At 35.9% G+C, this 15,552-nt stretch overlaps 1 protein-coding gene across 1 annotated transcript in view; it reads right to left on the bottom strand.

Annotated features, from left to right (window-relative positions):
- LOC125233205 (protein eva-1-like) overlaps positions 1 to 14,795 on the bottom strand; it is a 128,374-nt gene extending 113,579 nt beyond the window's left edge. Inside the window, exons 1-2 of the mRNA XM_048139115.1 lie at positions 14,580 to 14,795; positions 2,814 to 3,028 (exon numbers count right to left, since the gene is read on the bottom strand). Coding sequence (XP_047995072.1) covers positions 2,814 to 2,886 — 73 coding nt within the window. The 5' untranslated portion in view covers positions 2,887 to 3,028; positions 14,580 to 14,795. The remainder of the gene's footprint in view (positions 1 to 2,813; positions 3,029 to 14,579) is intronic.
- Between the last annotated feature and the right edge of the window lie 757 nt (positions 14,796 to 15,552).

A 15,552-nucleotide genomic window follows, 5' to 3' on the forward strand; every position in this document is an offset into this window, starting at 1 on the left:
ATTAGGCTTCCTCACCTCACGGAGCGTTTTCAGTTCGCTGGAGCGAATGCGAGGGCAAAGTCGTTCGTTACTCGCAGCACAGACATATTCAGTGCAGTCTAGAAATAGACTTATGGAACCTTTTTGCATTAGCGGACTGACTTTTACTGGACTTTAGAGTGACCTATACGTATAATAGTCAACAAAAACACACTACCTATTCATAAATATAAAGTAATAACCGGACAACCGGTCTGGCTCAGTCGATAGTGACCCTGCTTGCTGAGCCGCGGTCCTGGGTTCGAATCCCGGTAAGGGCATTTATTTATGTGATGATATTTGTTCCTGAGTCATGGATGTTTTCTATGTATATAAGTATGTATTTATCTATTTAAGTATGTATATCGTCGCTTAGCACCCATAGTTCAAGCTTTGCTTAGTTTGGGGCTAAGTTGATCTGTGTAAGGTGTCCCCAATATTTATTTATTATTATTTATTTATTATAATCATTAACTATAAGTTACATACATATACATATAATTACGCCTGTATCCCATAAATGGGTAGGCAAAAGCACATGAACTACTAAGTTTCAGTGCCACTCTTGGCAAAAAGGGGTTGAAAGAAATCCAAATTGTGACATTGCAGTGACAGGTTGCCAGCCTCTCGCCTAGTCGACTTCTGCGCACCCACGGGAAGAAAGGGGGTGGTGAAATTCTTAACCGGTCACAACACGGTGCAGCTATAATTTAACTGTTACTATAAAATTGAAAATTAGTAATCTATACATTAGTAGAAGAGTGTATTATCTTCTGCTAATGTTATTTTTACATTTACAAAGACAGTTATTTATACAAGAGTAATTAAATAAAAGCTTGTAATTATTTATAGTGATAATCACTTTCAATCAAGAAAGAATACCGTTCTACAAATCTCATATCACGAATTTTGAACTTTGCGGCTTCCCGAGTTTTAAATACCTACGTGTGTCAAAAGCGTAATCGTCACGGGAAATTACAATACATTCATTGTATAAAGTGAACAACTCAACACGCCGAACAAATCAAGAGTGAACAGGCATCTTCTGGGCGAGCTCACTGCATCGTAGGCCACGCCTTTGGCTAGTCTGTGGTCAAGAGTAAGCCCATTTATAATAATAAAAAAAAAAAACAATTACTTATACCAAGGATGATATAATACGGGACAGACAAAGCCCATACAAAAAAGCGTACCCCTGAAATGTATGGGCATTTTAGGCTTAAAACTAGATGGCGCTGTTTCGCACCCTGGAAGTGCCCAAAATCATATTTTCTCCCATGTCTGCGTGTTTTTTGTACTTTTATTTTTTTATAAAAACAAATGACACGCTTCTTTATTTTAATATCATGATATCACGACAATACACATTTTGACAATAATAAATTTTTAGGCATCATCAGTGTTATCGAGGTACGATTCTTAGTATGAAGATTGTAAATCCTATATATATACACCTACTAGACCGAAAACATGTCACAAATATGTGTCATAACAAATATGTGGGACTGAATAGATTGACCCATTTACATTATTCAGTTAGATACGTATTCCTTAGCCTAAGAAAGGTGTGAAGGAACTTATGTCGTTCGCTACATCTTATACTATATCTTTCTTACATTTTTAAAACTTTTTAAAACAGGTCCTAAGAAGTCCCTTTGATCTTTGGAGGGTAAAGCTTCGAAGTACGTTTAAATAACACAAGGACAGCAGCGAACCAGGAAAATTGTTACAAAAAAATGAGAATTTGAATGAAGAAATATATTTTAAAAAATGTTTTTTTTTTTTCTTTTGCAACGATATACATATAATATAAATACATATCGCACTGGGTTCAGTTGAGACGATGCCTGTCACGTTTTCATTTAATGACACATTTAATTTTCTGTGAGGACGTGTGTATTTTATCGTTTACAATTTACAAGAATATCGTGGAAAGTAATTTTGGCAATTACATGCTCGGAGGATTTGTAGGAAATTCGTCAATGTACCTGTATAATAATAAAGATCTAAGAAAATCTAAGGTAAAAGTCAACTTCATTTTACCTAAGGTACAGCGGGGAAAATCTCGACTGGGGGGCAATTGTAACTGATCCATTTTTTTGCATTATTACTATATGATGTTGAGTTCTACATGTATCCACTGAACACGTCTACCATATTATAATATATTATATGAGTGTCAGTGTTATATTATAACCGGTGGAAACTTTATTTAACAATGCAAACATTGTAAAACATGGAAAAAATGGACCAGTTACAATTGACCCCCAGTCGAGATTTGCGCCGCTGTACCTTATCATGATCATTTATTACGTTATTTTTGTATGTAGTGACAGTTATTTACAGTACCTACATTACACGCAATTTAATACACGAATCTTTTTAGAGTCACTTACGTTTGTTTAGACTTACAGTTGTCTGGAAGATATAGCCTTAGAAATAAGACCGCCTGTTGTATAAAGTTATGTGCTTATATTTTTTGTAATAATCTTTTAACAGAATCATACATTCCTTTCAAACGAAGAACAACTGTTTCTTTGTGTTATATGACTTGTAATCGGTTGATATCGAATACAAAAAAAAAAGAACTGAACTGTTGAAAACTTGACAAATACTCCGCTATCTTATTTTCCGTATCATCACCCAGAAAATATTTAACCTAAGTGAGGAAATAGATTGAACGTTAATCCGTTTACCACATGCGTGCATTAAACAGAGTAAAATAGGCTCTAATACTATCCATTTCAGTCGGGAATACGACGATGGGATAGAAGTTTCAATTTGAACAGACTCACCAAGATTATCCGCTCGGTACAATGGGAAAATTGCTATCCACAGTAGGACGAGGATGCCTGTTTTCCGCGCCATTGCTGCGCGCACGTCTGCGGTCACGTTACACTGGTCCGATCAGTTCACACATGTTTGACAGCTGTGTTTAAACCGCATGTTGACCATCACCGGTGCACAAAACTAGTATTCGAGGCCGAATACATGCTGATTGGCGATTTATCTGTAACAAAAATATACAGTGGTTATATGAAGCTTGGGCACTGGCAGCCTAGCGGTAAGTACGTGCGACTTTCGTTCCGGAGGTCGCGGGCTCCGGCTCGCACCAATGAGTTATTCGGAATTTATGTGCGATAGGTCATTTGATATTTGCCAGTCGCTTTTCGGTGAAGGAAAACATCGTGAGGAAACCGGACTAATTCCAATAAGGTCTAGTTTACCCTTCGGGTTGGAAGGTCAGCTGGCAGTCGCTTTCGTAAAAACTAGTGCCTATGCCAAATCTTGGGATTAGTTGTCAAAGCGGACCCCAGGCTCCCAGGAGCCGTGGCAAATGCCGGGAGAACGCAAGGAGGATGATGATATGAAGCTTGGGCACGTAGCTTGGTGGTGTAGATTTAAAACAGTTTAGATGATTTATGACTATAAGGGATACTTGCACCAACGAAAATGGAGGGTTAACCCACCATTTTATATGGAATTTGACAGATGACAGCCCACTAACCCTGAGTTGTGGTTGGTGCAAGTGGGCCTAAACCGCATTGTGATTTGGGCATCGCATTTTATAGAAGGTAGTGTACTCGTAAAATTAAAGTTGTTTACACAGTATGTAGGTATTGTCATTAAGCATATGATTTATATGATGTGGAAAAAAATAATATTATAATTTTATTTATTTATTCGTATGGCGCATTTACATAAACTTTCAAACAATATGTAGCTAGAAAATTATAAGTCCACATTCAGGGTCCCAAGTCACGAGATTGCGTCAGGTGTTAATTTAAACAGGTCTTCCGGAGGGCCTGGGAAAGCATGCAGAGGACAGCGCTGTATAATGTGCTCAATGGTTTGAGCCCACAGACCAACCCCTATAGACATCCATTACAAGACGACTCGCGGTCGCCAGCCTTCCTAGTATTTGCACTGATATAAGCGCGGGCGCTCGCCGTGCCCGATCAGTATCGACCAAGTAACAGACCCGAAAGCAGCGCGTGTTTTTCGCACTAAAAAATTGGAAAAGGGTATTTTGATGCCTTAAAGATGTCCACCTGTAGTGTGAAATGGTGTGGAAAGGTAACAAGAAGCTCAAATTTAAAAACAGACGGCATTACATTCCACAAATAAGTCATATTTATAATTTATTCAGAGCCGGCATAGGTCAACTTACATTGGCCACTTACGCGTCAGTAGAGGGACAGTCATACTTCTGTCCCTTTTCATCTGGCGCGACTGCCCGCCGTCCTTGAAACGGCCAATCACAGCGCGCTTAACACATTCCCCGCCCGCTCCTCGCACCCCAAACACTGGTGACTCGAATCGCGAACAAAATATACAAAATTGCTACTCTATAGGAGGTTCTCTGTCTTTGAGCCTCTTCACCACATTCGCAGAGCGCAGAGTCCCGTCAACCCCATTTGTGGCGAAAGTAATTACAGCGCCCGTGACCAGTCCTCAGTCTGTTCACTCGACACGCTTCGCTATGGGATCCATGGTTGGCAGTAGAGTTCCAGCAGTAGTTTTACTCCACTCGTATTTCCAACTCTGTTCGAGGTCAAAATCATTCAGTTTTTGGTCTGTAACGCATGCTGGGTGGCGAGACTTAAGATGTATATTATAATAACAAGAGAGTATCTTTATTGTCGTAGTTATGAGCCATATAAAATCAAATATAACATGAACTTAAATAAAATTGATTTGTTACAACTTTTTACAAATTAAACGTAACAAACGTAAATATTATAATTTATGTCAACAATAGCCATTGAAATACCTCTTTTATTTGATTTTGAAAGAGCTTCTGATTCTGATCAGAATAAATACGAAATTTGGGACAAAAATGTATTATGGATATTCCTTACGTTATCTACCAAATAATATGTCAAATCAGTTGTCTACAAGTACATTGATTGTTCAATGTTTTGAAACTTATTTTTATATTTATCTCTTGCGTCGATAAACCAAATGAACCCTAGCATATATTGTGGATTTACTTATCGTCATTTTATAGGTTTTTAATTCTGAATATTGAAAAAAAAATCAGTCGAATTGAGAACCTCCTCCTTTTTTCGAAGTCGGTTAATAACGATATAAAATTAATGTTATATCTAAATATATCGCTAGACATAAAAAATCTTATAAACAACTTAATAATAAAACCTAAATTTTAATCTACATATTATATACGTTTGACTATACCTAACTGATTATTTTGTACAAGAAATAAGTAAGTTACCTATTACATAATACACACGGGTAAATATTTTTAATATTTTTATGGCTCATCAATACACGTAAGTAAATTAGGTACTTTATTGAGAGGACGTAACGAGACAGTTTTTTAGGGTTCCGTAGTCAACTAGGAACCCTTATAGTTTCGCCATGTCTGTCTGTCCGTCCGTCCGTCCGTCCGTCCGTCCGTCCGTCCGTCCGTCCGTCCGTCCGTCCGTCCGTCCGTCCGTCCGTCCGCGGATAATCTCAGTAAGCACTAGAAAGCCGAAATTTGGTACCAATATGTACATCAATCACGCCAACAAAGTGCAAAAATAAAAAATGGAAAAAAATGTTTTATTAGGGTACCCCCCCTACATGTAAAGTGGGGGCTGATATTTTTTTTCATTCCAACCCCAACGTGTGATATATTGTTGGATAGGTATTTAAAAATGAATAAGGGTTTACTAAGATCGTTTTTTGATAATATTAATATTTTCGGAAATAATTGCTCCTAAAGGAAAAAAAGTGCGTCCCCCCCATCTAACTTTTGAACCAAATGTTTAAAAAATATGAAAAAATCACAAAAGTAGAACTTTATAAATACTTTCTAGGAAAATTGTTTTGAACTTGATAGGTTCAGTAGTTTTTGAGAAAAATACGGAAAATTACGGAACCCTACACTGAGCGTGGCCCGACACGCTCTTGGCCGGTTTTTTGTAAGATTCTTAGATTTGTAGACATCATAATGAATAGGTAGATATTGATAATTTCTTTTCTATTTTCTACAATCTACATCATACAAATGTTGTTAATAAACGCTTTATTTATAAACCTGAATTAGCAGATAAAAGTTTATCATTACCTGTCATATTGACTTACGTATTTGACACGGTATCGCTTAAATTCAAACTAGGGTAAATCCATTCTGCTATATGGTTGATTATCTTTCAGCTCAATATTATATTTTTTATATACCTATTCAACCTTAAATCATAACGTATTTACCCAAGTTTGAAGTTATGCACCACACATATCCGTCAAGTGAGAAAGAGATAAAACACATTTTAACTGAGACCGTATGTTTTTTTAAAGAATAAGTCACCAAACTTTAATTATTCTCCATAAACTGTAAGAACCTCTTTTGACATAATATTTTTGAAATTTAGTAACGAAGATATAATAAATGTACTTAACATGTCATTTCATAGATTATTTAAGAACACGAAACATTGTTTTTTCTATCCTCCGCTGCTCTAAACGAAGTTACTGCTTTCCGGCTCCGTCGAACACAAAAATAGTATACTTACGTACACACCTTAACCAGTAAAAAAGAAAGCCTCAGATTAGGTACTACGAGATTACTTTACTGGCTACTATTGAGTGCCCGGCAAAACTTAATACTTGTATTTGTACCTACTCTAAGAACAAATTATATTATTTTCATAGAAAATATTTTAACTTGTATTTATAAGTAGTCACACTACTATTATGTTATAAAAATTAAATATAAAAATTCTTTCAAAAATTCGGCCGAGTGGTTTAGGCATCCGTCCGCTGGTTCGATTCCAGCTCGGAACACTTGGAGGCCTTGGTCACTTTTTCTTTGTATATGACATTTATTTAATATTTGTATTTGTATCTTTTACTTCTTTAAATTTTAGACAATAGTAAGTAGATTACGATTACAGTCAAACTTATATCATAGTTTTGTGGAGCACTGTACTTATATTTATTCTATTGTTACCTTTGATTGTAATAAATAAATACCGAAGAGTCTCGACCAACATCTCGAGAGACTCTCGCTAGGTGGTTGGATGAAGGGTCAGATGCAGAAGGCGGTGATCTTGGACACGGCGCGGATAGTCCGACGGTTCCTCTCTCTGCAGCCCTAACCACCGGCAGCTTGGGCCCTGCCCTGCTGCTGGCGGCACCCTAGGTTAGGTTTTTTATAATATGTTTATATATTTTTTATTGTTTTGTAAGTGGTTTAGTATTTTACTTTTATATTCGTATTATAAATAGCCTAGCCTAAGACTTAAAAGAAATAAAGAGAAATATAAATAATAATAACACACCACTGAATAAAAATCAAACTTTGATAAAATGGTGGTGACTTTCACTTTACACGTGCAAAGTCTTTCCTTATCAAAATCGCTTTTAACTTATTCTGAATGGTAATTGAATTTAATGTTTTCAGTTAAGTAAAATTAATTTAAATGATTACTTCCTGTAGCTGTAAAACTTTTTTTTTAAATATTATTATGTCCCACCTGAAGATAAGCAGTCACCGTAGTGTATAAACAAAAATTGCAACAAGGACGCACTCATAAATATTATGCGACCATGATGATATTGTTGGATTATAATACATTATAATGAATACATAAATTACCTGCAAAACTATTAGTGCTCATAAAAAACGAAAAAGTGAAAAACGCTTAGTCCAAGCCACGATTACTCGTGCTATGGGAATATCCGCATTTTGGAAATAATTGAAAAAACTGAATCGAAAAAACATATACACGTTAATCTGTTGACGATTGCGACCGCAGGGGAAAATGTCCTCTCATCCCATTCAATCCCATTGTACAAAAAGCAAATCGAGTTAACCGTCGTAGATAAATAGCCTAGAGCTATCGCTCCGGTCAATAACGTTACATTTATTTTATGACCAAAAGACATTTTTATGTGAACTATTCGACATTTAATGATTACTAGATAATAGACATATCTATTGCCGTATTCAAACAACGCTTCTAAGATTTGATTAAAACGTCACTGCTGTATATATCGATCTGTCAGGGTATAAAGCGACGTTTAATTTCAAAATGTCATTTCTGACAATATATCCGTTCCGACCGATATGATTGACTAAAGCCCACTTGCACCAACCACTTAACCCAGGGTTAGTGGGCCTCCCTTCCTCGGGTTAACCCTTCAGTTTCGTTGGTGCAAGTGGCCCTTACAGATCAGTGGCCCGTTTCTCGAAAGGTATAAGCCTTGTATTACAAGTGTGTTTCCATGACAACCCATACGATTTGACAGTTCGCGCACTTGTAATACAAGGCTTGTACCTTTCGAGAAACGGGCCCCTGATAGATACATCAAATAATTATCATTTATTAATTTTCAAATTGGGCATTTAGCAAGGAGAAATATCCAGGTATTTATCATTTTATAAGAGTAGATACTTAAGTATGGACGGAAAATTTGAAGTGTTCCTCATAATGGGCCTATTATTAGCTGTTTAAGAACTGTTATGTTCCAAATCAAACACAGGGTTACCGAGCTTCGAATTTTGGTATTCTACGCCATAGATTAAAAGAAGATTACGAATGTGTAACGTCATTCTGGCACCACTTTTCCATTAGGTACGACAATATAAGGTGTTAACAAATTAGTCACGGATATTTTTACGGCTGATAGGTACTCCGCCCCTGGAGTATATTTATGTATGAAACATCATAGGTTTTGTTATGTTTTTTTGGAGGAAACTAGGAAACAAATGTGCAATGTTAAAACACCCTGTTAATAAAATAATTAAATGAGATCTCTCTAGACACTATTAACGTAACATGAGAGACAAGTGTTAAATAATATCCTGACAGGCAATTACATTATAGAGGATGGTTATTTAGAAAATAAATTAAAATATTTATTTTGTTAAGGAAATGAAAAAAAATCATATGATAATTTTGTATTAATTTCTAGTAAAAGTTAATTGTTTTGATGTTAATTAACGCTCCTTAAAATATCCGTCACTAATTTGATAACATATATAACATACCCAGTTGGTTAACAAACATTAATATAACATATTGAACATTAACATATTGAAAGAGCCCAGAGAGCCGTTCTAAAGGTAGCTACTTTCCGCCCATTCCTCTTCCCATGTAACCTTCTTTACAAGTCCTTTGGGGTCCTTACTGTTAGACAATTGTTTATTTTGAACATTGTATTAAAACAGCACGCCGCAACCCCGTACAACACTGAACATACTAACAAGAGGCGCAAAGATATTGTTTGTCAACAAAACATTCATAGGAAATATGCCTTTTCTATGAGATTTTTCATCGCTCTAGGTCCTTTTTTATATAACAAGCTTAATGCAATTTTAGATTTATACTCACTTAGCTACACGAAGTGTAAGGAAACTCTCCGAAAAGCCCTCCAAAATATGACGTACGAAGACACAGAGAATCTACTATTAGTTATAAAATGAATATATAGATAGGTAATAGGTAGGTCTAAACACACATTGAGATAAATAAGATTATTAATATATTATGTATAACAATGGTATTGATCTGCTAAAGCAAATAATAATGTAAATAGTTATATTATATAAATAACTTAAGTAGTGAAATGAATAAATGATAAATAAATACATTTTGTAAGTGAACATTAAAATTGAATTAAATTAAGTTTGAACCTTGTTTTGCCGTACCTCTCGCCTGAAACACAGGGTTTCCCTAGTTCAGGCAAATGTAAATCATCGATAATTTTAAGTATTTGTTGGATGTAATGTAAATATGCAATACTTGTTTTCAATAAAAATTATGTTTATGTTTATGTTTATGTTTTATGTTTATTCGTATAATTTTCCCACTCTGTTGCTTTTGGTAGCTCTAGTTACCAGCTGTCACCTTTATTTTACTTGATAATAGAATCCATTGGAAATTTTAGAGCAATTGAAAAATATAGTTAATTGAGTGTCAGGAGTGTGTATCCAAGTATGTTTGTGTACTGTGTGTAAGGTACACAGCCGAAACGAGCGGTTAGAGCCGAACGGAGCCAACACTATTAAAATAGTACATTACATCAGAGGCCGGGAAAATGAGGATTTCCGGCCAAGTGGGTATATACGGCCGAGCGAGCGTGCGAGCGAGGCCGGATAGGGATACGAGGCCGGGAATCCGTTTTCACGCCGAGGCATGTATAGTGCTTTTCTCAAACATACAATGAAATAAAATAAAAAATGCTCTAAAGGACAATATTTTATAAAAAAAGTTACTTTGCAGACCTAGGGCTGAAAAATAATATGAAATCCCTTTACAGTCCTCTCGAGTTGTTGCGCCCAAAAAGCGATACTTCCCAGCCCATTTTAAGGAACGTAAAGACAATATTTCATTGCATGTTTGAGAAAAAAAGTTTTTTAACACTAATACAATCCAGACCTACTTAATATTATTTTTGTAAAAAATGTGCGGGAGCAAGATGTAATTACATAGTGATGTTGATGTACCTATCTTGAAATATGATGCTGTTGTCAAGTCACATTTGAGAGACATAAAACACTTTACAGAGGAAAAATTAAATATAATGCGGACCCCAATTTCCTTCATTTATTCCGGAATTCCACTTAAGCAAGTTTGCCTTTACGCCTGGGGATAGAATGACGCTGGTGGGTGGAGGTTTTTAAATTGAAATAATTTATGGACAGATGTAAATCTTAGTCTTACGCCTTGGTAATTTTTATTTTTATCTTCTGTTGCTTTTTTATAGGGGGACTTTGAGCTGTAAAATAGAATTTAAGTGCTATGAGGGTTTTCTAAACCGTTTTTGTAGGCGGCGATATTGATGTGCCAGATCTTTCTGACAGTAAAATTTAAAATCTAAAAATGTCGATTTAATATGATTGGCAGATTTTTAAGTTTTCTATCAGAAAGCAGGCGCCAGCTGCTGGTTTTATAAAACAACACTCGTGTTTTAATGCCTCTTATTGTGTAAAAGTCACATGAATAACTGTTCTGTTGCCATACAAATTTTACCTTTAGGTGAAATCTAGTTTACCTCCATATATAAGCAAACGGGATACCCCCATTTGCCAGAATTTCATTTGCCATAATTTTATTTGCCATCCTATTCAACAATCATAATATTGTTTCTCATAACATCTTATGCCATAATCATTGTTTACTATATTAATCTAGTGCCAGAAACTTTGTTTCCCATAAAGTCAGTTTCCATAATTTCATTTGTCAGAATCATCGAAATCCGTAATTACCACATTCCATACCATCATTTGTCATACAAATTAGCGTCCAGAAAAGTCAATTTCCATAATGTGCTTTGGCAGAATCGAAAACTACTATATTAGGTACTAGAAGGACTAGAGAATGAAACTGCTATCAGAAAGTAGGTTAGGTTAGGTTAGAACTGTGACCCCCTGGAAAATGAAACTGCTATCAGAAAGTAGGTTAGAACTGTGAACCTCTGGAAAAGGAAACTGCTTGTAAAGTAGGTTAGGTTAGGTTAGAACTGTGACCCCCCAGAAAATGAAAATACTATCAGACAGTAGATTAGGTTAGGTTAGAACTGCGACCCCCTGGAAAATGAAACTGCTATCAGAAAGTAGGTTAGGTTAGAACTGTGACCCCTGGAGAATGAAACTGCTGGAAAAGTAGGTTAGGTTAGGTTAGAACTGTGACCCCTGGAAAATGAAACTGCTATCAGAAAGTAGGTTAGGTTAGGTAATAATATGGGCAACAATTAATATGGCAATAATTGCTTATGGCGTTTGAATATTCTATGAAACCATATTATTGCACTTAATAATATGGCTAACAAATAGTATGGCATTGTATGATTATGGAAGGTAATATTCGGATAAACAACGAGTATGACATATGATTTTTATGGTAAACAAATCATTCGGGCAAATGAAATTCAGGCAAGTTAGATTCGGGCAAATGAATATTATGTTAAATGACTGTCGGGCAAACAATAGACAACCATAAGCAAACATTCGACCTCGTTCTCACCTCAGTAGGCAGACAATGTGGGAGATAATGAATCGCTCTTATTCGCAATGAAACAATCATATTTTCAGTTAATGGAAAACATTTCATTCACAATTACATTTGCTAGCTGTCCTGAAAATGAATAAAGTTGAGAGTTTTATACGGGTTGAAATCATATCGAAAATAAAACGTGACAATCAAGTAAAAGGTTTTTGTTAAAATAGCAATAAAATATCATTAAAAATGTTTCTTTTCCTACCTATACAATTATGTACCAGCCGTAGTATATGGCATGTGTTACTTCCGTATCTTTACATGAAAAACATCGCTAAATAAAACCTTTATTTACACAATATTATCATACAGTTTCCACTCAAATTCACACTGCATGCCGCTCAGTATAAAACCCCAAGTGTCCCGAGACAACGCGGCACAGAAGCGTCAGTGTGTATGATAAATAAACCCTCCAGTGAACACCCGCAGTCCCAGATGACCTACTAACAAAATCACGAGTTTTGGCTAAAACATGAAATATAGGCATTCCTACGTCTTGTCTTTTTTTCTTGATTAGTAAGTCTGTTTTGCACGCTATGGCATTTCAGTACATAATACAATTAGTTTCGGCCAGTTCACCCTCGTTTTAAGCCTCCACGGTTCTTCCACTAGAGTCTGTAAACAAAAACAAAAAACAGAAATAAAATAACCAATAAAAATCCAACTATTTTGTTTCCGTACATATTAAAGCCGTCTATGTTTACCGTCCATTCCAAGAGGCTTATCCCTCGGCCAAAATATTCGGCCAAAGGTCATACTTATGTAGGTATGGAGTGACATTTATTTATCTGACATGTATAACTTAACGGTACTTACAAACAGCCATATATTTGTTAAACCTAAGTAATGTCTACTCGTCGAACAGTGTGAGCTATTTTCCACAATAACTTGACATGTCTGATGTCCTTTCCGAGCTATGGACAATTGGACATGACCCCTCTCCACAAAAGTTGGAAGACTTTTTTGTGAAAAATGACGTAAGTGGCGTCTCCCGTCCTGTCTGGATGCTCTAAGACCTCAATTTATTTATAGCAAATGAGTTTCCGGGAATCGAGGAACGAAATAATAACTTTAGAGTTTCAGCGATTGCTTTTCGGTAAAGGAAAACCTTGTAAATAGGACTTGGAAATTCCTACAACACTCGGTTATGTAAAAAGATGTTACTGAAATAGGAAAACACGATTTATGAAGAATTTCGTTATTGAAATAGTTTTAGTTACTTAGTCAGCTTAATTTAGCCATAAGATAGGGTACGCGAGCCACACCGAAGAGTGGAACAGCTACACTCGCTTTCTTGAAACTGTCTGTTCCAGAACACGCAGTCGCTGCATCATCATCATCACTTTGGTGCTTATAATAATAAAGCTAGGTAGGTACAAATTTTCTGCAACTGACCCATACATTTATTAACTAAACAAGACGTAAATTATGTGTAGGTATGTACGTCCTTATCTAACTGAAGGAACGCTAACGCTAGAATGCGACGATCCGCCAAGACACGTCATTTTCTATGGCGGTTGATCGGTGATCACGTCAACCACATGATCTAAAGCGAAGCTCGAAGTGCCGAAAGCTCCGGCTCCGACCCATCGGGCCCCGTCTAACATATTTCATTCTTGCAGGTTAATCATGAAGCAAACAACCACCCTTTGAAATTGTACCTAACTCGTTAACAAACATCAATTGGTTTATGAACGCAATCGAAATTTTCACAATAGGTTGCTGCTTCTCTAAAGTGTACAAGAGAAACGAATGGATACCTATTGGAAAAAAAACACCTTTGGAAGTTCATCCGTCAAGAGAGTTGGAAGGATGAAGTTTTTAACGGAGACTATTTGGAGTAGAAACTTAAATACCTATTTTAAATTGCAGCAACCATTAGGTTCACATTTATTATAGGTATTCAAATAGAAGTTTGAATATTATTTTTCAGTACAGATGGAGAAAAACGTCGTACGACACACTTGCGAAAAGGAAATTCGTAACTCGTGTCGATTTAAAACACTCCCTTCGGTCGATTTATCGCCACTCGTTTCGAACTTCCTTTTTTACGCACTTGTATCGTAATTAATGTACTATTTCAGTACAGATGGTGTTTTTTTACGCACTAGTGCGAAAAGTGGTTCATTATATGGCAGGTCGAAACTTCGGAGGGTCATCTGTACTGAAAAACGTCGTACGATACACGTGCGAAAAGGAAATTCGTAACTCGTGTTTTAATTTATCGCCACTCGTTTCGAACTTCCTTTTTTTACGCACTTGTATCGTAATGTACTAGTATTAAATGATGAATGATTATAATAAACTACATAAGTATAATTGTACAAAATTTGCTTCGTGCAAAAAGCATTCATACCATGCATGAGAAGTACTGAATATGAATTGAGTAAGTACAAAATCTACCATGTTTTATGAATACGTAGGTAATAATATTTACATTATCTAGATGGATTTTTTTATCCATTATTCGTATTTATATTCAATAAACAATAGTCGATGAATAGCAAAATATATACTTCAATGGGGAGCATGTTGAATATAAACACTTACTGGTGCAAATAAAATCCGTTTCATTCATCCAAGTTTCATGATTAAAATATAAACATCCAATGCGTCCTTTAATTAACACCTCCAAAATATAATCAGTCGCTTCACAATCAACACCAAGCAAACACTTGAATTTCGAACTGCTTTAATTTGTATTTGGAATTAAATTCAAAACTCACTTAACGGTTACTACAGTTAGCACTGGCACAAAATCACCGGCGTTCGTTTTCCATTTTTGAATTAGGTCCGTAAAGTTACTATGAATGGTGCACGCGCGAATGAATGAATGAACGAGTCGACACGCACGCGTCCCGATGCGGCGGCGGTTGGCGGACGACTGGCCCATTCAGATGACTGTATTTCAGAGCTTTCGCCAGATTCTCTGCGCAGAACGGTTATCATAGAGGTATAACGCGGACTGTCGCTGAAATATTGCCGAAGTGGTATTAACTGGTATTGGATTCGTGCACTGACATTTTAAAATGTTTAAATTGATAAAGGTAGTAGCTGCGTTGTATTTGCAGTTATATGACACAAGTAAGTTGGTAGCTATTTAGATTTATATATCTATATCAAATGGGACACGGACAGTCATTTTCTACTAGTGATAGACATAATATTAATACTAACCAATATGTATATTTATAAAAAGTAGTACAAATATAACAAAGAAAGAAGTAGTAGTAGTAGTAGTAGTAGTAGTAGGAAAGAAGTATTTCAAGCAGCATGGTAACTAGGTACATCAAAATAGGGTTAGTATGCTAGTTCCCGTGAGAGGTAGTAGTGAATTTTTAATTAAGAATATTATCCTTCTTTCCCACACTTATTGCAATCTTTACTGTCTAAACGATATACATATACATATTGTTATATTTCGCAAGCAGTATGATACATTTAGGGCCACTTGCACCAACGAAAAGGAGGGTTAACCCACCCTATGGAATTTGACAGATGACAGCCCACTAACCCTGAGTTA

The sequence above is a fragment of the Leguminivora glycinivorella genome, chromosome 14, assembly GCF_023078275.1.
Source record: "Leguminivora glycinivorella isolate SPB_JAAS2020 chromosome 14, LegGlyc_1.1, whole genome shotgun sequence".
NCBI classification, from domain to species: domain Eukaryota; kingdom Metazoa; phylum Arthropoda; class Insecta; order Lepidoptera; family Tortricidae; genus Leguminivora; species Leguminivora glycinivorella.